This window comes from Furipterus horrens, unplaced genomic scaffold, assembly GCF_987537825.1.
Source record: "Furipterus horrens unplaced genomic scaffold, mFurHor1.1.pri manual_scaffold_8, whole genome shotgun sequence".
Classification (NCBI taxonomy): Eukaryota; Metazoa; Chordata; class Mammalia; order Chiroptera; family Furipteridae; genus Furipterus; species Furipterus horrens.
This window is the reverse complement of record NW_028327178.1, coordinates 51518280-51546234: the sequence shown is the minus strand read 5'-3', so window position 1 is coordinate 51546234 and position 27955 is coordinate 51518280. Positions and strand designations below refer to the sequence as shown.

Here is a 27955-nt window from a genome sequence, read left to right as displayed (position 1 = left end):
TCTAATTAAGCATAATATCCAAGCTCTGTACTACGTGTCTAAGGCCCAAGGCACTCGGGCACTAGGCCCCTAGCTCAGGTGTCTACAATCCTGGCCTCCTTGCTGCTCCCTGACACAAGCAGCCTCACATAGCCCCAAGGCCTCACACATACTCTCCCCAGCTGGACACTCCTCCACTAGATATCCACAAGGCTTACTCCTTCATTTAATTCACCCCTGTTCTCAAATGCTACCTTGTCTGGGAACCCTTCCCTGACCCCCTATGTAGGCCACAACAGGGACTCAAATATTTAATGGCTAAACCCACGTGATGAATCAAACCCTGTCAAGGCAGGTAGATGAGAGGGTTGTTCTCATTTTACAGATGAGGAAATAGGCTCAGAATGGTTAAGTAAATTGCCCACAGACATACAGCTCTTAAATGATAGACCTAGACGTTGAACACAGGTATTCTGACTACAAATTTCATGCTTTGTCCACCCCTCAGCTGCTTCTCTAAATGAAACATTGCTTAAGTTGATGAAATGAAGATATAGATTATGCTAAATTTATTCATTCATTCAATGAGTATCTATTGAACACTTGATACTGTTCTCAGCAATGGGGAGACAAGAATTGATAGGTAGAATGATAACCTCCAAAGATTCCACATCTTAATCCCTGGAACCTGTGAATATATTACATTATATAAGGTTGCTAACCAACTGATCTTAAGATGGGGAGATTATCCTGGATTGTCCAGTTGGGCCCAGTGTCAACCTAAGGGTCCTTACAAGTGGAAAAGGGAGGCAAGAGAGCCAGAGAGATCCAAAGATCCTGTGCTACTGGCTTTGAAGATGGAGGAAGGGGCCACTAGCCAAGGAAAACAAGAAGTCTCTGAAAGAGGCAAGGAAACAGATTCTTCACAGAGCCTCCAGAAGGGAACACAGCCCTACCTGTAGTTTATATTGGCGCAGTAAGACCCATTTTGGACTCCTGACCTTCAGAACTGTGAGAGAGGGCATCTACTAAATGTGTGGTCATCTGTTACAGCAGCCACAGGAAACAAACAGAAAGGGGGAAGAAGACAAGATCTCTGGCCTCAAAAAGCGAACATTGTCTTGGAGTGAAGGATGATGAAGTCAGACTGCCTTCCGAGGGGGTGCTCTGGATATGTGCCTCCAAACATCAAAGTCTATGCTCTGAGGACACTCCAGCTATAACTATTTGGAGATGTCCTTGAGCACCTCAGGAGCATGTTCTTTTCATAATTACATGAAATCCAGGTACCTAGTTTCCTTGTCAAGAATTAGATTCATAGGCTTCATAGGCCCTTATGCCTGCATTTTAACCAGATTTAAGAAATTAACTGTATAAAAGAAAAATAGGGAGAAGAGTAAACACAACCAGGAAAAATGCTTCTTAGATCCTTAATCAATGCAACCGTAACCTCCCTCCCAATGCCTGTCTCCAGCTCTGCTGCCATAATCTTTGCCACGGGTCCTCTGACAGTCAGCAGAATGGAAATTGGTCCCAGAGAGTGCCTCACAATTATGAGCTACTTACCCAGACTAAAATATACACCAGTAAAATATTGTGGTGAACTGGTGAAGAATCATCTAACAGAATCACCTTCCCTCCTAGAACCTGCCTATCTCTGAGGAAGGCACACAAGGAGGAGGAGGGGAAAATGCCTACCAGGGAACAGAGGAAAACAGCAGGATCTACTGTGACACAGAAAATGCTGAAGGGGAAAGGGGCTGGCTCTACGTTCTTCCTTGCTTTTAAAGATAAACTCATGGTTGAGATTTCCCTCCCCACTGTTCCTGTCTCCCATTTCCCATTCCCTTTACTTCACTTCCCCTCTCACTGGACAAGTAGAGAAATGTTTCAAGTGTTTCCCGAAGAACTTACTAAATTGATTCTCACATGTGAATATGTCCTTCCTCCTTCTCTCTTGTCAGTGGCACTATGATATCCAGGAGGACAATTCTGCACCTTAGCTCCAAATTCCCTAAATGACATCAACACCCGCAAACAGCACAACTCTGGGGATATAAGCCTGCACAGGTGCTGCAACTCTGCCCACACAGCTGCCAGCAGATACCCCACCTCAAATATCACTGTCTTGCTTTCCTTCTGCAATTTCAGTCATCAATTTTCAACATCACAGAACCTCTTCAGCTGCACCACTTAAACTGAAGATGATTCTTGAGACTTCTTCTAAAAGACAATGACATGGCATAGCCCTATCGATAGCTGTTCATCTCATTTTTAATGGCATACACCCAATTGCAAGTTTTTAATGTTTCTTTATCATGGGGGTAAGAGAGAGGGAGGGGGAATTGAAGAGAGAGAATATTTCTCTTATCAGGATCTCAATTTGTACTAGTTAGAGGCACTGTTTTCCTGGGAAAGGAGAGGGACAGCAAAATCGTATATGTCTTCCCTCTCTCACTGAAGGGAGGTTCCCAGGAAAATTATTCTCTAGTGGGTTTGTGGGGAAGGTGCCATAGGGTGAAGCATTCCCCTCCAACAGTGGGTTAGGAGCCAGATTCTGAAAGTGTGCTCTTTGCTAGTGGTGTTTGGAGCTGTGCCTGCTTTTTCCAGTGGCTGCAGGGCAAATGGAGGAGAAAACAAAGAGCAGCTCATTCAGAGCTTGTAAGAGGCCCGTTCTTCAAGGATTCTTGCAAGCCAGACTTTCTCTGATTTTAGCAATAGCCTGTGAATAGTGAGCCATGTCCTTCACCACAGACTCTAGAGCCCTGAAGAAAGGAAGGAAGGAAGGAAGGAAGGAAGGAAGGAAGGAAGGAAGGAAGGAAGGAAGGAAGGAGAAAAAGAAGGAAGGAAGGAAGGAAGGAAGGGAAGGAGGAAGGAAGAAAAGGAGAGAGAGAGAGAGAAAGAAAGAGAGAGAAAGGAAGGAAGGAAGAAAGGGAGGGAGAGAGGGATGAAGGGAGGGAATGAAGGAAGGAAAGAAGGAAAGAAAGAGAAAGAGAGAAATAGAGAGAGAAAGAAGTTTCTCTTGATGTTATAAAGTCTGACATTGACCTCATATCTGAAAGCTTTGGTTCTCTTTTCTTTCTCAGGGACCCATTCAGACCCAGTATTTACACCACAGCTTTGCTCACCTACATTCTGGCCCTCTGGGCACAGGTTGTCCAATCACTTAATTTTTCAAATTATGGTAGATGGGCAGGCGCTTACAAAATCAAGCCAATGCAGGCAAACAAGTAGTCTGGTTAAACAGTGCACAGTGCTCAGATTTCATGGCTGCATCCATAAGCTGTCAGCTCCCGGAGGGCATATGTATGACTCTTCCTTCTTTGGGTACTCACAGTTTAAGGACAACTTCTGACAGAAGTTTTTAAAGATTTTAAAAACCTGGATGGTGCAATTAGAGATGTTTATTTGTTATACTCTGAGCTTTTCTAGAATACTTGAAATATCTCAAAACTGAAAAATAAAAGTTTGTGTTCTCACTAGAGAAGTGACCATAAGTCTTTGAATCAATGAATTTCAGAATATTATCACATATCTTTAGCAGTATGTATTAAGATATGAATTAAGTCTGGTCCTGAGTTAGATAATATTGTTGAAAAAAAAAACTAAATCAGCTTCAAATAATACTATTTTGAAGACAAATTTCTTCTTTTAAAAATATATAATGGACTTCCGGCCAAGAAGGAGGCTTAGACGGACACGCTAGGTTTCCCTCTACAACTATAGAGGAATACAACTACTTCAAAACAAAGGATAACTAGAAATTCCAGAAAATAAAACTACACGGAAGTCCAACATATGAAGTTATAAACCAGCGGTGCCATTTGGGCAGGTAAGAGTTAAAGTGGGCAGTGCTGTTTGCGGTCGCACCCGAGCGGCGGGCGGCGAGGAATCCGGGCTGCGCAAGCCCCTGGCGGTGCGCGACCCCGGCGAGGAATTCCGGCGGCCAAGCCCCTGGCGGTGCGCGACTCCGGAGCTGGGGAGAGCGGCCGCCGCATCGCCTTGAACAGTGAGGCCCAGGGGGGCGGGAGGACGGATCCCGGTCTCCTAGCTGAATAACTGTGTGAATCCATCTTGGACCCCCGCCCCCAAAGAAAGCGCCACAGGGCTGCGAAATAGGTCGCGGACAGGCAGGCGCCGGCCGGTCGCTGATTTGTGACGCGTACACAGGCACTGCCCCCGACAGCCAGCCCAAGAAAACAAAACGCATCTGTCAAAATGAGGCAGGCAACTTTAGAAATACCGGTAACACAACTCACCAGGCAGCAGATAGAGAACCTGACAGATGAACAGATAAGAAACCTGTCAGAGGCTCAGTTCTGGGCCATTGTTATCAGGTGGCTTAAAGAATTCACAAAAGAGCAGGAAAAAGATATGAAAGAAGCGAAAAACTTTCATAACGAAAGGAACAAAACAGCATATGAGACAGAAGGAAAGGAAATAAAATCCAGAGTTCATTTCAACAAACTGGAATATGGAGAAGGAACAAGCAGTCAACCAATGCAGCGAGAGGAAATGGGAAGCAACAATGAGAGGATCAGAAACCTCTGGGACAGCTATAAAAGGCCCAACATAAGAATCATTGGTTTGCCAGAGAATGAGGAAGATGAACTAGAACTTGAAAAATTGAGTGAAAATATAATAAAGGAGAACTTCCCAGACTTGGGGAAGGGAATAGACTTGCAGGTCCAGGAAGCAAGGAGAGTTCCCAAGAGACTGGACCCAGGGAGAACCACTGCAAGACACATTATAATCAAAATGTCAAAAATTAAAGATAAAGAGAGAATCTTAAAAGCAGCAAGAGAGAAGAAAAGAATTATGTACAAAGGGGTCCCAATTAGACTATCAGCTGACTTCTCAAGGGAAACCCTACAGGCAAGAAGAGACTGGCAAGAAATATTCAAAGTAATGAAAATTCAAAACCTACAACCACGAATACTCTATCCAGCGAAATTGTCATTCAGAATAGAAGGACAGAGAAAGTGTTTCCAGGACAAAATAAAACTGAAAGAGTTCATTAGATCCAAACCACTGTTATATGAGATGTTAAAGGGACTGGTTTAAAAAAAAAAACAGAAGCTAGGGAGATGAAACAAAGGCAAACTAAATAGGCAACGAGAGTGGAAGAGGAACTGTGGGTACGGGAAGCATATTGGGGGGAGGTCAACAGGGAGGGGGAATGGGGAAAGGGAGGGAGATGATATAGGAATTGGGGATCAAGGTAGGAGGGAATGGAATAGACGGAGAGAGGTTGGGAGGAACTGTATGCACAACTAATGGACATAATCTAAAAGGGGGGGACAACTGGAGGGAGGGGGGCCACCGGGTGGAGGGGAGCAGAGGGAAGGGAAATTGGCACAAATGTAATAATTTAATCAATAAAACACATTAAATCTGAAAAAAAAATATATAATTTGGTCAAATATCATAAATTTCAAGTCTAATAATAGTGTGGTAAATTTTAAGTGATAATTTTGAAAATATAACCTTGTTTATGGTTCCATATGAGTTTACTACAGGGAAGACATTTAAACATTTAAAAGTTTTAATACTTTATTCAGTATTTTTCTTTGGGTACCAACTTGGAGGTCAAGGCTGCATTTTCAATCCATGCATAACCTCCAAAGAAAGAAAAGAGAATATAACTTGCTCATCACTTATAATTTAAATAAGGAGCAAGTAACCTCAAATTCATCCACAGATTCAATACAATCCCTATCAAAATCTTAGCTGGAATTTTTGTAAAAATTTACAAGCTGATCCTAAAAATCATGTGGAAGTGCAAAGGACCCAGAATAGCCAAAACAATCTTGAAAAAAGAAAAACAAAATTGGAAGACTCATTTCCCAATTTCAAAACTTAATAAAGTTACAGTAATCAGGGCAATGTGGTACTGGCATAAGGATAAAATTTTATATCAAAGGAATAGAACTGAGGTCCAGAAATAAATCCTCATATTTGTGGCCAATTCATTTTCAACAAAGGGGCAAAGACAACTAATTGGACAAAAAATGTGTTTTCAAAGAATTGCATTGGGACAACTAATTTTGTACAATATTAACATGCAAAGAATGAAGTTGAATCCCTTCCTTACAAGATATACAAAAATTAACAAGTGGATCATGGAGCTAAAACTATAGAATTCGTAGAACATATAGGAGTAAATCTTTGTGACTTTGAATTAGGCAAAGACAAGTGTCGGCAAGAATGTGGAGAAATTGGAACCTCAGATATTGCTGGCAGGAATATAAAATGGTACAACCACTTTGGAAAATACTTTGGCAGGTTCTCAAAATACTTAACTTAGCATTACTGTATTACCATCAATTTCACTCCTAGATATGTAACAAAGAGATTTTTTTTTCAAAACATATATCTGCACAAAAACTTGTACATGAATGTACATAAAAAAATCATTATTCATAAGCCCAAATGTGGAAACAACCCAAACATCCATCAGCTGGCAAGTGGATGAACAAAATGTTGTACATTCATACAATGGAATATCAATCAGCCATAAAAAGGAAGGAAGCACTGACCCATGTTACAACAAAGATGAACCTTGATAACATTAGGCTAAATGAAAGAAGCTAGTCACAAAAAAAATCACAGATTATAATTCTATTTATATGTATTGTCCAGATTAGGTAAACCTAGAGACTAAAATTAGCCTAGGGCTAAAGGACTTGAGGGGAGTCTATTTTTCAGTCTGTATATATGTTCTCCAATTTCATCTTTTAAAAGTATAAAATGAATTTGATTTCAGAAGTCAACCTATTCAACTTCAGATGTATTTGTAGAGTAGTGAAGAGTTTTTATGTATTGTGATTGTGTCTTAAAGTAAAAACAAAGTGATTCAGAAGCACATATCTTAAAAATGAAAGTTGTATTTTCTATTGTGATGAGAAAATTTTAATAGCAATAAGGATAGTCTTGGTTCCAATTTAGTAGAAAAACAAAAAAGGAAGCCAAAAGGAAACTCAATGGGAAAGAATAACATGTTGATGCATTAGGACAGAGGTCTCTCTCATTTCCCCACACAAATCCTCTGGATGGAAGATGGGAGGACAGAGCTGAGCAGATCAATTCCTTTCTCTCCTTGTGGACCTCTGAGCTGTAGTTCCTGTACGCATCCTTCTGACCTGCTGCTGCTCTTCCTCACAGCTCAGCACGAAACAAAAGCCAGCACAACAACCCATCTGAAGAGGACATGATGAAAACCAGCAAAGCCCACACTCCCTTTCTCAACCATCTTCTTGGTAGCAGGAAACTAATTGCACAAATCTTGTAAATGTGGAGTTTTTAACAAATTGGATTCAACAGTCAATTGGAAATTATTAATTTTTTAAAACTTTTTTTTACAGAGGCATGCTAGGGATTACAATTTGCCATTGAAAGAATCAAAGGATGCCCATCATCTATGGTTGAATGAAAATTAAGACAGCAAATCAAGAATGAATGCTTTCTTACAAAAAGAAAGGGAAGAGGGGAATCTTTTTAATTTCTAGTATTTAGAGGGAAAAAAATAACTTTTCTAGAGTGTGAACTGTACCATAAATATAATACAGAATTTGTACTGGGCAGTAAGTAGGTCAATAACCGGAATGCCATGTATGCTAGGCAGAACTTGGTTCAATCAGTCCGCAAATAAACAAATATTGACTAATTAACACATAAAAAGCACTGAGCTGAGCAATATCCTCCTTGGAGAACACGGATCTACATCTTTATATTGTCAAGTCATAAGTCAAAGAGATTTTGTTTGTTTAAAACAAACTAAGGAGAACAGTAGCACATTTCTACAAAGATAAGGAAGGATAATAAAACGCACTGGACGCCAACAATTAATGAGAGAACAAATAGCAATAAGCACAAGCAACAGCAGGGAATTTATTTTTAGCTCAAACATTAGACAACGTCATTACAAGCACGATTAAGTCCAGCAATAAGCTGTCAAAACAATTGAAAAATTGCCATCTCTGGGGATATGCAAGACTGCAGCAAGGGACACAGACAAGGACAACTGGAGGATAAATAAATCAGGCCTTCGAGGGCTAGAGAAATCGGATGTCCACAAAGGCCATGTAGATAAAGCTCACACTCTCCACAAATCTAGATTCTAAAAATCATTCACCTGTAATTATCACCCAAAATCAATTAGTCTTCCCTGAAGCAATGCTATGGAGTCATGCCTTGCACACATGATATTAATAATTATAACAATATATAATACTAATCATATAAATAATACTAATATATAAAATATATTATAGCAATATAGTCAGTGATGTCTATAACCCTAATAGTCAAATTTTAGGAAAAGCAATTACAATAATTGGAAGTATCATCATATAAAAATTTTTCTATTACTGTTTTGCTTTGAGATGGTAAGTAGGCCAAACTACAAACCATTATAGTCACTTTAGAGTACCAAATTTCATCAGAAGCAGTGAACCTCTTGAATATTATATTAGAATAGGTAGGTAAATATAAAATACTCTGCTTAGATCACACAGAAATCTCTCCATTAGAGCAATGTATTATCAAATGAAAACAGTAGATTATAAAGAATCATGATCCTATTAACATGTGATTATCAACACACAGTGAGACACCTGAAAAATGGTCATCTAATGTCAATAGTGGAAATATCTGGGTAGTGAAATTTTGGATAAGTTTACTTTCAATTGCATGGCTTTGTGTGGTTTTTCTATTAAAACAAAACTATAAAGGCTCAAGACCCATACTACTGAATTCAAATTTCAGCTTTACACTTTTTTGACTGTGTGATCTTGAGCAAGTTACTTACTCTCTATGTATCTGTGACTTCACCTGACCTCCGAGCACTGTGAGAGGACTAAGGGCATTAGTACAGAAAAGGCACTTGGAGCAGTGCATAAAACACAGCAAGCCCTCAGTCCACATCAGCCAATAGTAGAAGCAGCAGTACTTCTAATACTAAGCCAGCTCTTTGTAAAACTGACTTATTATGCTCATTAACAGTGGCTGCAAAAGCAACTATTTCACGGCCAAAAGTAAAAAGAGGAGCAAGAAAACATCATTGTTTAAATAACAACAAAAAACCTAACAGAGCAACTACAAAGAACACAAAGTTATTTTTTAAAAAAAGAGGTTCCTAAGTAGATTGCTTTTCTTGAATCTGTCCCCCTCATTTCAGGAGTCAGCATGCACAGCTGATTAACAGGGTTGAAGAGGTGCTTCAGGCAGTAGCTTCATGTACGCCAAGTCTGTCCTCTTAATTTAGGAGCAAAAAAGAAGACATTCTAAAGAAGTTAGCATTTGTAGGCCAAAAGATCTGTCCTAATTTTTTTTAAAAAGAAAAAATTTTGAAATGCTTTAATCTATGAGCACTGAAAATAGTTTTAAATGAGGGTTTATATAAAATGAAAATTATATAAATACACACTTGATTTGTTAGGAGCTTATAATGAAAATAATGGGTTATCCTGAACCCTGGATTCTCTTCCTTTGAGGAGGAGAGATATAAGAAGGTGGTAAAAGCTAGAGAGGGAGGAAAAAGGAGGAAGTGATGACATTTTAAATGGGGTAAGTAGAGAAGGTGACCTGTGTGCTTGGATCTGACAGTGGAAAGGTCAACCAATCTTATTCCATACTTATTTGCTCTGATGAAAGTTTTAATCAGCCTGAAAGTTCTCAGTTAAGGCAAGGAATTGGTTATCCTTGTGCTTCCTTTATTCTGACAACTACTTTCACCTTTGATAACATACACTCTAGATATTACACAAATTCCCTCTTTTAAACAGTTTGTTGGTATTCATTATTTCACTTTTTAAAATCTAAACACATCAACTTCTTAAATAAATAATCTCTATAAATACTTTCAGCAAATAAAAAGAATTAAGAATAAGAGAGAAGTCATCTACTGTTTCTGGCAGGCCAAAATCCATTCCCCTATTTTCCAGGAAAAGAACCCAGACTTTCTTTGGGGAACTAAGCTTGCCTGACTTTTATTCATTGTGATTCAGGTGGAGCTGATAGCTCTGGGGTAAGTTTATTACTTGGAGCAACCAGTAGGAGTGCCAAATCCCCCAGATTCTGTACTGCATCAAGTTCAAGAGTGAGCTTGTGACCAAAATGACCACAGAGAACCCTTAGGTGCCATGATGTAGGGTGCAACTTGAGGGGAAAAAGTGCTTTTCTTCATTAGTTTGCCGAGGTGGCAGGATGCAGGCCTAGAGTTTCTTATAAGGCCATTATTGCCACCCTTGGTGTAGGGAAGGAGAAGGTCTGCCTAATGAAGTCAAATAGAGGTAAGCAAGGAAAGAAAAGGAATAGAGTTGGGTGCCTTTGACAATACATTTGGAGGACATGAACTCAGGTCTGCCTTACGTAGGCACCCCCTGACACTGTTCTCATTGCTAAAGAGTACATTTCTTGCCCTGGCTGGCATAGCTCAGTCGGTTGGGCATTGTCCCACAAAGCAAAAGGCCTCAGTTTGATTCCTGGTCAGGTTACACGCCTGGGTTGCCGGCTGGTCCCCAGTTGGTGTGCGTGCAAGAGGCAACTGATCAATGTATCCCACACATACTGATGTTTCTCTCCCTCTCTTTCTCCCTCCCTAAAAATAAAAAAATAAAATATAGTTTTTACAAGAGTACATTTCCTCTATTTTGCTTTAATCATTTCAAGGTAGGTTTCTGTCACTTGCAGCCACTAGAGTCTTGACAAATACAAAGAAACCTATAGAAAGTGATCTCAGTATTTTCCTTAGAAAGCCAACAACAACATATCCTTACCCGTTCCTGACCAGCAGTATCCCAGATAAGAAACTTATGAAGTTCATTTCCACAAGGAACAGTTTTGGTCATAAAAGATGCCCTGAAAAACAAAATCAACATCTCCACATTACCAATTATCTTCTACAAACTTTACAAAGACTTCTGTTTCAAACAAGTTAACGTTATGCCTCCTATGATGTATTCTGGCCTAAAACTGTTTAATCTGAATTTAACATGAGGAAACAATCAGGCAAATCTAGAACATTGAACATTTTATAAGGCAACTGGCCTCAATGCTTCAAATAAGTCAATGTCAAAAGCAAACAAAACAAAACGCAGGGAGACTATTCTAGAATCTAGATTAAGAAAATAAAATAAAAAAATAAAAACAACTAAATATACTCACTGTATAGACCTTAACAGGATCCTGGATTAGGAGGAAAACAGCTTTAAGAGACATTTTGACGACAATTCAAGAAATTGAAATTTAGACTATATGTCTGATATTATCTTTGAATCAAAATTAATTTCCATTAGTATCTTTGTAAGAAAAGGAAGAAACTAGGGTCCTCTCTCTTTCTGTCATGTGAGGACACAGCAAGAAGGAGGCCATCTGCAAACCAAGAAGAGGGCCCTCACCAGACACTCACTCTGCTAAAACCTTGATCTTGGACTTCCCAGGTTCTAGAACTGTAAGAAATAAGTGTTTGTTAAGGACTTCCCTCCAAGACAGAGGCATGGGTAGATGCGCTTTACCTCCCTGCACAACCATAAGAAGGAATACAACTATCTCAAAACTAAAAACAACCAGAACTACCAGGAAATCAAATTGCATGGAAGTCCATCAAACAAAAATATAAAAAAGTAATAATACTCATCCAGACAGGTAGGAGGGGAGGAGCCGAGGCACAGGGGATGCGGTGTGGTGGCAGCAGAGGCAGCAGCAGCAAGGCAGTGGTTGTAACTGGCCAGCAGAAAGCACAGTCAAACATTATAAAATTGGGAGGGACAAGCAATCCCAGCCCCAGACCAGACCGCACAGCTCATGGTTCCAGCGCTGGGGAAAATAAAGCCTCATTGCTTCTGACTGTGAAAACCAATGGGCATTAGGATGGTGGAAGAAATTGCTAGTTCTCAGCAGAGTCCATTTCTTTAGAGGGCCCCCACAGTCCTAGAACGTCTGCAAACCCACCCACCCTGGGAACCACAACCAGGGCAACAGCTAGAGGGGCTCCAGTCCCATATGGAAAGTGGGAGAAGTACCTGGAAAAGGGGCAAGTACAGAACAAGCAGCACTGTTCCCTCTCAGACCCCTCTCCAATATACAACACCACAATGTGGTGAAATGGGTCATCCCGCACTGACAAATACCTAAGGTTCCACCGCTTACAACGTAACAGGTGCAACAGCTCTACCTAAGACATGTAGGCAAGCACAGGAGGCTGTCAAGTCGAGGAGACAGAGAAGTATGGCCCCAAAAAGGGAGCAGATCAAGGTTCCAGTAGGAGAACTAAGTGATGAGGAGATAGCCAACCTAACAGATGCAGAGTTCAAAACGCTGGTGATAATGATGCTCACAGACTTGACAGACATGCTTGAGTATGGTAGACACAGAAGGGAAAAAGTGAAGGATATACTAAGTGAAACAAATGAAAACCCACATGAAACCAATAGGGAAGGGAAGGAAGCCGGGGTTCAAATAAACAATTTGGAACATAAGGAAGAAATAAACAGTCAACCAATACAGAATGAAAAAAACAAGAATTGAAAAAAATGATGAGAGTCTTAGGAACCTCTGGGACAACTTTAAACATGTCAATATCCAAATCATAGGGATGTCAGAAGGAGAAGAGGAAGAGCAAGAAATTGAAAATTTATTTGAAAAAATAATGAAAAATAACTTCCCTAATTTGGTGAAGGAAATAGACATACAAGTCCAGGTAGCACAGAGAGTCCCAAACAAGCTAGAGCCAAAGAGGACCACACCAAGACACATCATAATTAAAGTGCCAAAAGTTGAAGATAGAGAGGGAATCTTAAAAGCAGCAAGAGAAAAGAAGAGAGTTAGCTACAAAGGGGTTCCTATAAGACTATCAGCAGATTTCTCAAAAGAAACTTTGCAGGCACAAAAAGGGACTGGCAAAAAGTATTGAAAATGATGAATTGCAAACACCTACAACCAAGATTACTCTATCCAGCAAAGCTATCATTTAGAATGGAAGGGCAGATAAAGTGCTTCCCAGACAAGGTAAAGCTAAAGGAGTTCATCATCACCAGCCATTATTATATGAAATGTCAAAGGTACTTACTTAAGAAGAAGCAGATCAAAACTATGAACACTAAAATGACAACAAACTCACAAGTATCAACAATTGAATCTAAAAAATAAAAACAAAATCCAACTAAGCAAACCAGAATCATAGGTATGGGGATCATTTGGAGGATTGTCAGCTGGGATGGGGGAAGGGGAGAAATGGGAAAATGACTAAAGGATTAAGAAGCATAATTGGTAGGTACAATATAGACAGGGGGATGTTAGAATAGTACAGGAAAAGATGAAGCCAAAGAATTTACATGCACCACCCAAGGACATGAACTAAGCTGGGGTGATTGCTGGATGGAAGGGACATACTGGGTAGAGGGGAGCAAAGGGAAAAAAACCTGGGACAACTGTAACCACATAATCAATAAAATATACTTAAAAGTTAATTTCTTAGGTATAATAATGCTCTGATTCTTTGGTGAGATTATGTTATATTCTTATTCTTAGGAGATGCATACTAGAATTTTTAGGTGTAAAGTGTTAGGATGTCTTCCCTCAATTTCATATGGCCCAACCAGCCTACCCAGGCCAGCATAGAGTCCAGTACAGCACCCACTCAGCACTCATCCGTCAACTTCTACTACTTTTACCCTAAGGCAAACTACAGAAGTCGCAAGGAGAAAAGTATATGTCTCTGTAATTTCTGTACTACCCCCACAACATATATACACACGCCAAAGTTAACAGAGTTCTAATTATCAATGTATGACTGCACTAAATAAATATTCTGAGTATTTTTCTTATGTGATATGACCAAATATTATCAAAACCACATCTGTCCCATGACATTTCATTTCTCTAAAAGTGCTCAAAATATACTTCCCAGACTACATATTTCTGAAATTGAAATATCTTACTTCTCCCATTATAAAAGCAATATATGTATAATATTTCACAAAAAAGAAGTTTAGTATTACCCTAATTCCAAAACTAGGTCAAGACACAACAAAGAAAGAAAACTACAGGCCAATATCACTGATGAACATAGATGCTAAAATCCTCAACAAAATATTGGCAAACCGAATCCAGCAACACATTAGAAAGATCATACACCACAATCAAGTGGGATTCATCCCAGGGATGAAAGGATGGTTTAATATTCACAAATCAATAAATGTAATACACCACATAAACAAAATGAAAGACAAAAACCACATGATCAAAAAAAGAAAAAAAAAAAGAAATTCAAAGAAAATGAAAATAAAGAAGAAAATAAAAATCAAATGTCCACTTCGCCACCTAGCCCCAATCACTACTAGTACGTTGGTATACGTCCTTCCAAATTATTTTTTACAACTTTTACCCTCAAAATTGATCATATGCTATATAAATTTTGTTTCTCATCTACTGTGCATATCATGGACATCTTTCCATTTCTATAAATATAGATGAACATCATTATCTAAGATGACTGAGAATTATACACATATCATAAATTTATTTCTATCCAATTGATAGACATTTCAGTCACCTATTTTCATTACTATGACAATAATTAAATGAATACCTAAATCTGTGGGTCCTTGTACAACTATTTCTTTGGAGTTAATTCTTAGAAGCAGACATGCTCTACTTTGCTACAGTCCCCAAACTGTGGGTTGTACCAACCTACAAGTCCGTGGCAGTGTTTGAGACCACCTTCTCCCCAACCAATGCAAATCCTTCAAATATTTTCCAGTATGACAAGCAGAAACTGTATCTCTGTTCTATTTTTATTATGCCTATTAGAAGTTTGAACATCATTTTATTGTTTATTGTTCACTTGTGTTATTTCTTTCGTAAATCTTTACTTCATGATGTTTGCCCACTTCTCAGTTGGGGTGTTCATTCCTTTCTTATGTACCTTTTTAGTATTTTTATACTAACTTTTGTAATAGTATACTTTAAAAAGTATTTTTGGAGTTTCAAGATGATGGCAGAGTAGGTGGAAGTTACATTCAACTCCTCCCAGTACCAAACTGGTATTATAACTAAAATATAGAGCAATAAACTTGAATAACTAACTGAAGACTATCTGCAGACAAGTTTTATAACCAAGGATTTGCAGAAGAAGCCACACCAAGACTGGTAGGAATGTCAGGGATGTGAAAACTGCCAGCCCTGCTCTCACAGGCAGTGGCTGAGATTCTGGAGGGATATGTTAGCTGCAAAGCTTCCCCCTGAGAAGTGTGAGGTCTCGACTTCAAGCTGAGTTCTCTAGCTCAGAGCGCTAGAGACAAGAAGAGGTACATATGAAACACCTGGCTGTGAAAATCAGCTGAGGAGTCAGCTGCCTGAACTGAGGTGTAAAGGTCTGGGCAGACTCAAGGGGTGTTAGTGATTAAGTTGTATGGCTTCCCATTGAGGGCCATTACCCTCCACTTTCCAATGAACCTGACTGGCATCTCCTACTCACAGGAGATCCACTAGTACCACCCTCCAGGCTCCCGGAGACCCCATTCTCTCTATTCTTGGTGGCTCTTCCCTGCCAAGGACTAGGGCAGAATATGGGACAGACTGAATTATGTGGCTATGAAATGGTGCCACACTCCCCCACTTCCCCCAAGCCTGACTGGCACTTCCTCTTCTACGAATTCCCAGTGGCCCTGCCCTGCTGACATTAGGCTCCTGCATTCTTTGAGACAGACTATGTTGTGTGGCTCCAGGTCAAGAGAAATTTTTCCCTCTCATGCCCAGCCAGTGCAGAACCTTCCTTTCACACAGTCAACTCTTGGTCTGTTCAGGCATAATAAACTCTGCTGTTCTTACCCTGATGATTCCCTGTGTCCCTGCCCCAAAATAGAGGTATGCAAGCACCCAGCAGCTGGCAGCTAGAATCATTATTCCCTGGGATATATGCTAAGTGATCTCAGACCCAGCATTGGAACCAAGTTTGAACCTGTATCATTCTGGTGGACGCCACTCTCCGCTACCAAGTGATTCACTAGAAACCTATCTCATGCCACTCCAGTACCACCAGAGGCTCTGTCAGTGACTGACCCTAATAGTTATCCAGCTAGTGAATGCAGACAGAGGTGGATATCAAAGTTGCTTAGAAATTTTGCTGAACTGCCCCTGGGCCTGGTGGTAGTAAAAACCAGCCTTGGTGCACAGCTTGATCCTTCCGGAGCATACCCAGGCACAACAGAGGCAGCCACAAACTGTAAATCACTTTGTAGCTCCAAACAGGTCATAGGCAGTGTCTGACACTGGTCTACACCAGCGTCCCTTCCAAGTGGTCCTAGAACCAACACCCAGTAGGCAGCTTCAGAAAACATCAAAGCAAGATCCAATTAGCTTCACAAGTGACAGATCCAAAGGAAGATCTCAGCAGAAACCATATACTCTACTGAGGCAAATTTGCTCTCTGCAAAGCAGCTCACACACAGTGGTCAGGGCTGATTCTCACCATCAGCCAGCCTCAGGGTCAACCGAACATGAATGGACCAATAGCAATCAAGACTCAATTACAACAGGAGGGCCCACATAATCCATACAGGGTCATTCCGGGAGCACTGAGCCTGAGTGATCAAGGAAAATGCACCACAGGGTCCCACAGGACACTGACAACAATAGGCCACCCTACCAAGACTGGGATTCATAGCAGATCTACCTAATACATAGAAAGAAACACAAAGAGGAAGCCAAAATGGGGAGACAAAGAAACAGGCCCCAAATGAAACAAATCTCCAGAAAAAGAGCTAAATGTTATGGAGGCAAACAAATTTAACAGATATAGTTTTTTAAAAATGGTGATAGCCCTGACCAATGTGGCTCCGTTGGTTGGGCGTTGTCCCACAAAGCAAAAGGTCCCCAGTTCGATTCTGGGTCATGGCACATGCCTGGGTTGGGGATTCAGTCCCAGGTCGGGGTGCATTCAAGAGGTAACCGATAGGTATTTCCCTTTCACATCGATGTTTCTCTCTGTGTGTGTCTCCCTCCCTTGCCCTCTCTCTAAAAATAGATAAAATCCTTTTTAAAAATAATTATAAAAATGCTCAGTGATCTTTAGTGAGAACTAGAAGAAACTGAGGGAAAACTACAAGAAACTTAGTGAGAAGTAAAATAACATGAAAAAGGACATAGAAACCATAAAAAGAACCAGTCAGAAATGAAGAATATCTGAAATAAAGAATACACTAGAAGGGATAAACAGCAGGCTGGATGAAGCAGAGGACTGAATCAGCAATTTGGAAGACAAGGTAGTAGAACATACCCAATCGGACCAGGAAAAGAAAAAAGAATTTTTATTTTTATTTTTATTTATTTATTTATTTGTATTTTTAGAGAAAGAAGGAAGGGAGAAAGAGGAGAGAAACATTAATCAGTTGGTTGCCTCTTGCATGCCCCCAACTGGGAACCTGGTCCACAACCCAGGCATGTGACCTGACTGGAAATCAAACCAGAAAGCAAACTTTTTGGTTCACAGTCCAGGGCTCAATCCACTGAGCCACACCAGCCAGCACTCTTCTTCTATTCAGTAGACTGTTTCCTTTGCTAAACAAAGCTCTTTAGGTTGATATACTCTCTTTTGTTTATTTTTTCTTTTGTTTCCCTTGCACAAAGAGATATATCAGAAAAAAAGTATTACTAAAAAAGTCAGAGATTTTACCACCTATATTGTGTTCTCAGAGTTTAATGTCTTTGAGTATTACATTTAAGTCTTTAATTCATTTTGACTTTATTTTTGCATATAGTGTAAGAAGGCGGTCTAGTTTGACTTTTTTGCATGTAACAGTACAATTTTTCCAAGATTATTTATGAAATACTGTTTTTATCCCACTGTATATTCTTGCCATCTTCATCAAATATTAATTTATCATACAGGTATGGGTTTATTTCTGGGCTCTCCATTTTTTCCATTTATCTATATGTCTGTTTTCATGCCAGTACCATGCTGTTTTTAATACTATAGCCTTATATTATAGTTTGATATCAGTGTGATACCTCTAACATTGTTCAGCTTTCCCAAGATACCTGTGGCATTCAGGGTCTTTTGTGGTTCCATATAAATTTTTGGATTGTTTGTTCTAGTTCTGTGAAATATGGTATTCATATTTTCATTAAAATATGCACCCGACTCTGCAGACTCGTGAATAACTGCCTCACTTAGCTGCTGAAGTCCTGTGTCCTGGTGTTTTACTGTGAGCCTTTCTCACACCCCTCAGGTACCGTACCTTTGCCTTTCCCTCTCCTAAGCTCCAAGGGCCTTTCTTTTGCTTCTGTAACTTGTTTCCTGAGCCTGTGCAACCCAGCTGGCTCACTTCTACTACCTCTGTAACTTTCTAAATAAACTTTCTCTTATCATTTGAGTTCTTGGCTCAGGATTCTTCACTGAAACCAAGAGCCGAGGTCCAATTTTGCTTCCAACACCACCAGTAACACTTCCAAAAGAAGGATCTGTCTTCAGACCCTCCACCACTGCCTGGCAATGACCTCACTCAAATGAAGACAAAGTTCCTTGCCCTGTGCTCAAGCCTCCCCATAAAAGCCCCACTGGCTGTATGCCTCTGTTTATCTTGGGGTGGCAGCCTGGTTCTAAGGAACATTGCAGTGTGGGGTGCAGCAGACCTGATGTGGAGCCCCGTGCATAGTGTGTGGGCAAAGGGTTTTGCAATCAAGTAGTCTGTGATGAGGTAACAGACCCACAGAGGGAAAAGACTGGCCCAGAGTCAAGAGCGAGGACACTGCCCGGGCACCTTATCTTCCTCCTACTCCACCCTGCCTCCCCAGGAGACTCGGAAATCAAACCTACATTCTACGATAAGAAAAAGCTTTTTAAAGGATGAGCAATAACGAAGCTATTAAGATAACCAGTGACTAGACAGAAAAACGAGCCCTGGCTGGTTTGGCTCAGTGGATTGAGCGTCGGCCTGCGAGCTAAGTGTCGCTGGTTCGATCTTCCAGTCAGAGCACATCAGAGAAGGAAAACTCTGACTCCAAAAAACCTCCGCTGCCTTGCGGCATACCTCTTCAGGGGAAAGGCTAAGGGAGTAAACCCCGACAGAAAATCCAGAGCCGGAGTCCCTAAGGCGGTTTGACATTGTAGTCAACACCGGCAACTCCTGCGGCGCACCTGAAGCCAAGCTGTATTGACTCCGTCTTTCCCTTGGACCCTTCAGCTGCGAAGAGAGGGGGGTTCTGCTGCATGGGCAACAGCAGACCCTCCATATCACCCTGCCCAGGCTCTGTAGCTTCAGCTTCACTGGAGAGGACACTTCAGCGTCATCGTAAGATGTCGATTCAACACGGGAGGAGACAGATACCGTGTCACTCCCGAGTCGGACTGCACAGCCATTCTCGGCGGTGCAGATAGACTCTTAAGAAGCTACACCATCGTCTCTCGAGACGGACGGCTGCCAACGATTTTCATTAATTTTGCATTGAATCTATAAATTGCTTTAGGTACCATGAATATTTTAATAATAATTCTTCCTTTCCATGAGCATGGTATATGCTTCCACTTATTTGTTTCTTCTTCAATTACTTTCTTCCATGTCTTATAATTTTATGAGTAGAGGTCTTTTGATTCCTTAGTTAAATTTATTCCTAGGAATTTTTTTTTTCTTTTAAATAAGTCCCTTTAACATTTCATATGATAATGGTTTGGTGATGATGAACTCCTTCAGTTTTTTCTTGTCTGGGAAACTCCTTATCTGCCCTTCAATTCTAAATGAGAGCTCTACTGGGTAGAGCAATCTTGGCTGTAGGTCCCCGTTTTTCATGACTTTGAATATTTCTTTTTTTTTAAGTATATTTTATTGATTATGTTGTTACAGTAGTTCCAATTTTTCCCCTTTGCTCCCCTCTGCTGAGTACCCCTCTTCCCTCCAGCAATCCCACGCCCCTTAGTTCATGTCCATGGGCCGTGCATGTAAGTTCTTTGGCTTCGCTCTTTCGTATATTATTCTTAACATCCCACTGTTTATTTTGTACCAATAGATTATGTTTCTTAGTCCCTGCACCATATCCTCATTTCTCCCCCTCCCCCCTCCCAGCTGATAAACCTCCTAATGATCCCCATACCTAGGATTCTGTTCCTATTCTGGTTTCTTAGTTGGAGTTTGTTTTTATTTTTTAGATTCAGTTGTTGATACTTGTGAGTTTGTTGTCATTTTAGTGTTCATAGTTTTGATCTTTTTCTTAAGTAAGTACCTTTGACATTTCATATAATAATGGCTGGTGATGATGAACTCCTTTAGCTTCACCTTATCTGGGAAGAACTTCATATGCCCTTCCATTCCAAATGACAGCTTTGCTGGATAGAGTAATCTTGGTTGTAGGTTGTCTTTCATCACATTAAATACTGCTTGCCAGTCCCTTCCTGCCTGCAAAGTGTCCTCTGAGAAATCAGCTGATAGTCCTATAGGCACCCCCCTGTAGGCAATTCTCTGACTCTCTCTTGCTGCCCCCAAAACTCTGTCTTTATCTTTCACCCTTGGCATCTCAATCATGATGCGTCCTGGTGTGGTCCCCTCTGGGTCCAGCTCACCGGGGACCCTCTGTGCTTCCCAGGCCTGTATGTCCACCTCCTTTACAAAATTTGGGGAGTTTTCCTCATTTTTTTCAATTCTTGCTTCCTCGTTCTGCACTGGTTGACTGTTTTTTTCTTTCTTATGTTCCAAATAATTGATTTGAACCCTGGTTTCCTTCCCTTCACCATTGGTTTTCTGTGGATTTTCTTTCGTTTCACTTAGCATAGCCTTCACTTCTTTTCTTATGCGTTTGCTGTACTCAAGCATATCTGACAAGCCTGTGAGCATCTTTATCAATCACCAGTGTTTTGAATTCTGCATCTGTTAGGTTGTCTATCTCCTCACTTGTTAGGTTGGCTATCTCTTGGTAGCTTAGTTCTCCCACTGGAACCTTGATCTGTTTCCCCTTTTGGGCCATATTTCTCTGTCTTCTCATTCTGACAGGATCCTGTGTTTGTTTGTCTCCGTGTCCCAGGTAGAACTGTTGCTCCTGTTATGTTTTAAGGGGCGGAGCCTCAGGCATTCGTCAATATAGGGTGACCTATTTCACCACGTTGTGGTGCTGTATGTGGGGGAGGGGTCCAAGAGGAAACAATGCTGCCTGCCTAGCACTTGCCCCCACCCCCCACCGCCAGGCACTTCTACCACCCCTGCACCGGACCGGTGCTCCTTCAGCTGCTGTCCTGGCTGTCATCCCCAGAGTGGGTGGGTCCGCGGATGCTCTAGGACCGTGGGGGGCCCCCCCAAACAAGCGGACTCTGCTGAGACCGGCAGCCCCCATCCCCACCCTAACCCCCACTGGCCTGCACAGTCAGAAGCAACGAGGCTTGATCTTCTCCGGTGCTGTGACCGTGAGCCGCAAGGTCCAGTGAGGAGCTGGGAATGCTCCCCAGGTGTCCCTCCTGACTTTTTAAAACGTGTGACTGTGCTCTCCACTGGCCCGCGGTTGCTGCCGCTGCCGCCACCACCACTGCAGCCACCACATTGCGTCCTCTCTGCCCCAGCTCTGCCCCTTCCACATGTCTGGATGAGCACCTCCTCTCTACATCTTTGTTCACTGGACCTCCATGCAGCTTGACCCCCTGGAACTCCTGGTTGTCTCCTATCTTGAAGCAGCTGCACTCCTTCCCAGTTGTGGAGGGAGACGCAGCACGTCTGTCCATGCCTCTATCCTGGCTGGAAGTGTCCTGAATTCCTAGGTAAATAAGATTGTTTTTATACATTCTCTTTCGGATAGTTTATTCTTGTAGTATAAAATGCAGATTTATGATTATTAATTTTATATGCTGCTATGTTACTAAATTTACATATCAGTTCTAGTATTTTTGTTTTCTGGTGGAATAATTATAGCTCTCTATATCCAGAATTGTGTCATCTGAAAATATTGACAGTTTTACTTCTTCCTTTCCAATTTGGATGCACTTTATTTCTTCTTGTCTGATTGCTGTGGATAGAACTTCCAGTACTAAGTTTTATAAGAGTGGTGAACATGAGCATCTCTATCTTAAAATGGAAAAAGAATTTTCAAAGTGAGGATGATTTAAAGGTCCTCTGGGACAACATGAAGCAAACTAACATATGGATCACAGGGGTACTAAGTGAGGAGACAGCATACAAGGGATCAAGAAACTATTTGAAGAAATAACAACCGAAAACTTCTATAACCTGGTAAATGAAATGACACAAAACCTCAGGAAATGCAGAACCTCAAACAAGTTGGACACAAAGAGGACCACACTAAGACACATCACAATTAAAATTGCAAAAGGTAAAGACAAAGAATAAAATTGCAATAAATACATACCTATCAATAATCAATTTAAATGTAAATGGCTTAGATCTCCTGGAGACTTCCAGTCAAGATGGCAGCATAGGTAAACACAGCTCACCTCCTTACACAATCAAAATTACATCTAAACTACAGAACAACCACCACCCATAACTGTCAGAAATTGAGTTAAATGGCAGTCTGACAACTATGGAATTAAAGAAACCACATCCATCCAGACTGATAGAAGGGGTGGATCCATGGAATTGGCTGGTCCCACACACAACTGTGGTGGATAAAAATTGGGGAGGGGTATCTTGGGAACAAGGAGTCCCAGCCCCATACCAGGCCACCCAGCTCAGGGTTCTTGTACCAGGAAGATAAGTCCCTATAACTCCTGACTGCAAAAAAGCAGCAGAGATTGAGTCAGTGGAAAAACCTTCTGGAGTCCCAAGCAGTTCCTCTTAAAGAGCCCATGCATGGACTTACTCAGACTCACTCTCTCGAAGCTCCAACACTGGAATAGCAACTTGAAATGCACCAATGGAATACAGGGAAGAACTGAAGTGTCTGGCATCAAGGCAAGAACTGGAGGACTGATTTCTCCCAGACATAAAGGCAGGCAGAGGCAATTGTCCCCTTTCTGAACTCCCCACCCCTATCCAAAAAGCTACAGATCCAGCAGACCAGTGCCATATCTGAGACTCCATCACCTGAATAACACTACTTGCCCCACCCTGAAGATCTCCTGAGACTTAGTCCCACCCAATTTACCATACTCCCAAACTGTTAACTGTGACATTTCCATATGAATGGTTGGGCTTGGCTTATGCTTCACAACTTCCTAAATCCTATCAAACAAGCAACTGCAGACCTCAGTGAACCCCTCGCCCCCATACCACTTGTTAAGTGGCCCAAGCCCTGGTACTAGCAGCAGCCAGGCTAGATTCACACCTTAACTTCACCTGGGAATCTCCAAGCCCTGCACAAGTAGCAGCCATCTCAGAATGCTCTATGGCTCATTCAGAGTGGACCAGGAAGAACACTGGTTGGGGCTGACCTTGGCCTGCACCACCTGGGAAACCGCAGAGCCTACAGACCACATTGGAGCACCACCACCCAGCCCCGGCCCAGCTGATACACCACAGGAGGCAGAGGTTGGTGGCCAGTGGTCACAGCCAGCCTTTGCAACTGACTGGACTGGGTAAATCCTTCCATTTACCTGCCAACAGCAATCAAGGCTCAACTATAAGAGGAGAGGATACTCAGATGTACCTCGAGTACCCAGCTTGGGTGATGGGGGAGGCTATGCCACTGGACTTTACAGGACACCTACTACATTAGGCCATGATACCAAGACAGGGAGTCATAGCAACTCTACCTAATACATAAAAACAAACATAGGGAGGCTGCCAAAATGAGGAGACAAAGAAACATGGCCAAATCAAAATAACTGAACAAAATTCCAAAAAAAAAAAAAAAATTAACAAAATGGAGATAAGCAATCTATCAGATGTAGAGTTCAAAACACTGGTTATAAGGATGCTCACAGAACTTAGTGAACACCTCAACAGCATAATGAAGACCCAGTCAGAAAAGGAGGATATACTAATTGAAATAAAGAACAATTTACTGGGAAACAACAGTAGAGTAGATGACACCAAGAATAAAATCAATGATTTGGAACACAAGGAAGCAGAAAACAACCAATCAGAACAACAAGAAGAAAAAAGAATCCAAAAAAACAAGCAGCCTCTGGGAAAATTCAAGCATTCAAACATTCACATTATAGGGGTGCCAGAAGGAGAAGAGAAAGAACAACAACAACAACAACAAAATGGAAATCTATTTGTAAAAATAAAAGACAACTTCCATAATTTAGTGAAGGAAATAGACATGCAAGTCCAAGAAGCACAGAAAATCCTAAACAAGGTGGATCAAAGAGGCTGGCTTCAAGACACATCAAAATTAAAATATCACAGTTTAAAGACAAAAAGAGAATCTTAAAAGCTGCAAGATAAAAGAAGTTAGTTAACTATAGGGGCGGTCCCGTAAGACTGCCAGCAGACTTCTCAAAAGAAACTGCAGGTTAGAAGGGACTGGCTGGAAATATTCAAAGTCATGAAAAGCAAAGACCTACAGCCAAGATTGCTCTACCCAGCAAGGCTATCATTTAGAACCAAAGGGCAGTTAAAAAGCTTCATAGACAAGAAAAAACTAAAGGAGTTCATCATCACCAAAACATTATTTTTATTTTTTAAATATGCTTTATTTATTATGCTGTTACAATTGTCCCAATTTATTTTCCCTTTGTTCCCCTCCACCCAGTGAACCCACTCCCTCCAGTTGTTCCCTCTCCCCTTAGTCCATGCCCATTGGTTGTGCATATAGTTCTTCTCAAGATCTTCCTCTCTACTCCCCTCCCTCCTACTATGCTTCTTAAATGCTGTACCATCTCCCTGCCTTCCCCTCTTCCTCCTACCTGCTGACCTTCCCCCATAATGTTCCCCATACCTATAATTCTTTTCCCACTCTTGCTGCCTACTTAGCTGGCCTTTGTTTTAGTTCCCTAGCTTCTGCTGTTGGTTGTTGTGATACAGTTTTCATTTTAATGTTCATAGTTTTGATCCTATTTCTCCTAAACAAGTCCCTTTAACATTTCATATAACAGTAGTTTGGATCTGATGAACTCCTTCAGTTTTACTTTGTCCTGGAAGCACTTTCTCTGCTCTTCCATTCTGAATGACAGCTTTGCTGGACAGAGTAATCATGGTTGTAGGTTTTTGCTTTTCATTACTTTGAATATTTCTTGCCAGTCCCTTCTTGTCTGTAGAGTTTCTTTTGAGAAATCAGCTGATAGTCTAATTAGGACCCCTCTGTACATAATTCTCTTCTTCTCTCTTGCTGCTTTTAAGATTCTCTCTTTATCCTTAAGTTTTGACATTTTGATTATAATGTGTCTTGGTGTGGTTCTCCCAGGGTCCAGTTTTTTTGGAACTCTCTGTGCTTCCTGGACCTGTAAGTCTATTCTTTCCCCAAATTAGGGAAGTTCTGCTTCATTATTTTTTCATATAATTTTTGGATTTCTAGTTCTTCTTATTCACCTTCTGGCAACCCTGATTTGGATGTTGGCCCGCTTATAGCTGTCCCATAGGTTTCTGAGCCTCTCCTCATTTTCCTCACTTCTCGTTTCCTCTTTCTGCACTGGTTGACTGTTTGTTCCTTCCCTATGTTCCAATCTGTTAATTTGATCTCTGGTTTTCTTGCCCTCACCACTAGTTTCATATATGTTTTTGTTTATTTCAGCAGGACTAGCCTTCATTCCTTCCCTGTCTTGTTTAAGATGTGCTGTTAGGTCTGTAAGCATTTTTATAACCAAAGCTCTGAACTGAGCCTCAGAAAGATTATCTGCTTGTCCGTTAGATTAGATATTTGCTGTCTGGTCAACTGTGTCACCGGGATCTCTATCATGATCTGTGCCATCCTGACCATTTTGTGTTTATCTTTGCTTCCTGGGCAGGGCTGCACACCTGCTACGCTATAGGGGGCGGAGCCCCATGCACTCGTCACAACTAGGCAACCCGTCTCACCATGCTGTGGTGCTTTCTGCAAGGGTGGGGGTCCAAGATGGATCCCTGCCATTCACTCTCTGCTGAGAGACTGGGAGCCTCCTCCTCCATCCCTACCTCCTCTGGGCCTCACAGTCCAAGGCAATGGAGGTCTGCCTTCCCTGGCTTTGGAATCGCAAGCTAACGGTTCTGGTCTGCAGTCAGTGGTTGCTCCCTAGGCACTTCTCGCCTCCCCCTTAATACAGGTGTCTGTGCTTACCGCTGATCTGCGGTCATCGCTCCTGCTGCCGTGGACAGCACAGCTTGACCTCTCCTCCCCGTCTTCCCCCCTCCTACCTGTCTGGACGAGCACCACTTCTTTATAACTTCATATGTTGGCCTTCCATTTATTTTCTAGAACTTCTGGTTATCTCTGGTATTGTGGTAGTTGTATTCCTTCTTAGTTGTGGAGGAAGACAAAGCGTGTCAGTCTAAGCCTCCATCTTGGCCAGAAGTCTCCTGTGTTTGTTTGCTTCTGTGTCCCAGGCAGAGCTGTCGCTCCTATTACATTGTAAGGGGCGGAGCCTTAGGTATTCGTCAATAATGGGCGACCTCTTTTACCACATTGTGGCGCTGTATGCGGGGGAGGGGTCTGAGAAGGAACAATGCCACTTGCCCAACACTCGCCCCTTTTCCAGGCACTTCTCCCACTTCCGCACCGGACTGGCGCCCCTCTAGCTGCTTCCCTGGCTGTTGTTCCAAAAGTGGGTGGGTCTGCGAATGTTCTAGGTCCATGGGAGCCCTTTAAAAAAGTGGACTCTGCAGTTTCTTCCTCCACCCCAACCCCCACTGGTTTGCATAGTCAAAAGCAATGAGGCTTGATTTTCCTCAGTGCTGGGACAGTCAGCTGTATGGTCTGGTGAGGAGCTGGGAACACTCCCCCAGGTGTCCCTCTTGACTTTTGAAAACGCATAACTGCGCTTTCTGCCAGCCTGTTGCTGTTGCTGCTGCTGCCACCACCACACTGTGTCCTCTCCACCCCGGCTCCACTCCTCATAACTGTCTGGATGAGTATTTCTTTATATCTTTGTTTGCTGGACTTCCATGCGGTTTGATTCTCTGGAACTTCTGGTTGTTTCTAGTTTTGAGGTAGCTGTATTCCTTCTTAATTGTGGAGGAAAACACAGCATGTCTGTCTGTGCCTCCATCTTCGCTGGAAGTCCCAAATCATTATTATATGAAATATTAAAGAGACTTATTTAAGAAAAATAAGATCAAAACTATGATCCATAAAATGGCAATAAATACATATTTATCAACAACTGAATCTAAAAACCAGACTAAGCAACAAGAAGAGCAGAGACAAAATTTATGGATACAAAGAGCATTTTGTTGGCTGCCAGATGGGAGGGTTGTGGGAGAATGCGTTAAGAGGTGAGGAATTAAGAAGCACAAATAGGTAGTTACGGGATAGCCATGGGGATGTAAAGTATAGTACAGGATATGCAGTAGCCAAAGATCTTATATGCATGACCCACAGACATGAACAATGATGTGGGGATTGCCTGAGAGAGTTGGGGGTGCTGGACATAGGGTGGCAAAGGGGAAAAATTGGGACAACTGTACTAGTATAATCAATAAAATACAATTTAAAACATAAATGTAAATGGCTTAACTGCTCCAATCAAAGAACATAGGGTAGCTGCATGGATACAAAAACAAGACCTATATATATATGCTGCCTACAAGGACCCACTTCAGAAGGAAAGATTACACAGATTAAAAGTAAAGGGACAGAAAAAGATATTTCATGCAAATAGAAAGAAAAAATGCTGGGGTAGCTTAATTATATCTGAAAAAATAGACTTTAAAACTAAGCCTATAGTAACAGACAGAGGACATTACATAATGATAAAGGGATCAATTCAACAAGAGCATTAAAACCCTTGTAAATATTTATGCAATCAACAAGGAGTACCTAAGTATATAAAGCAAATCTTGATGGGCATAAAGGGAGAAATTGACTATAATACAGTCATAATAGAGAATTTTAACACCCTATTGACATCAGTGGATAGATCTTCTGACAGAAAATAACAAAGAAACAGAGACCTTAAATGATG

General features: G+C 41.4%; 1 protein-coding gene across 2 annotated transcripts in view; it reads right to left on the bottom strand.

The window, feature by feature from the left end:
• Window positions 1-27955, bottom strand: part of RAB31 (RAB31, member RAS oncogene family) — a 170218-nt gene that overhangs the window by 52186 nt on the left and 90077 nt on the right. For both annotated transcript variants that reach the window (XM_090285813.1, XM_090285814.1), the window contains exon 3: window positions 10758-10839. In XM_090285813.1, coding sequence (XP_090141939.1) covers window positions 10758-10839 — 82 coding nt within the window. The remainder of the gene's footprint in view (window positions 1-10757; window positions 10840-27955) is intronic.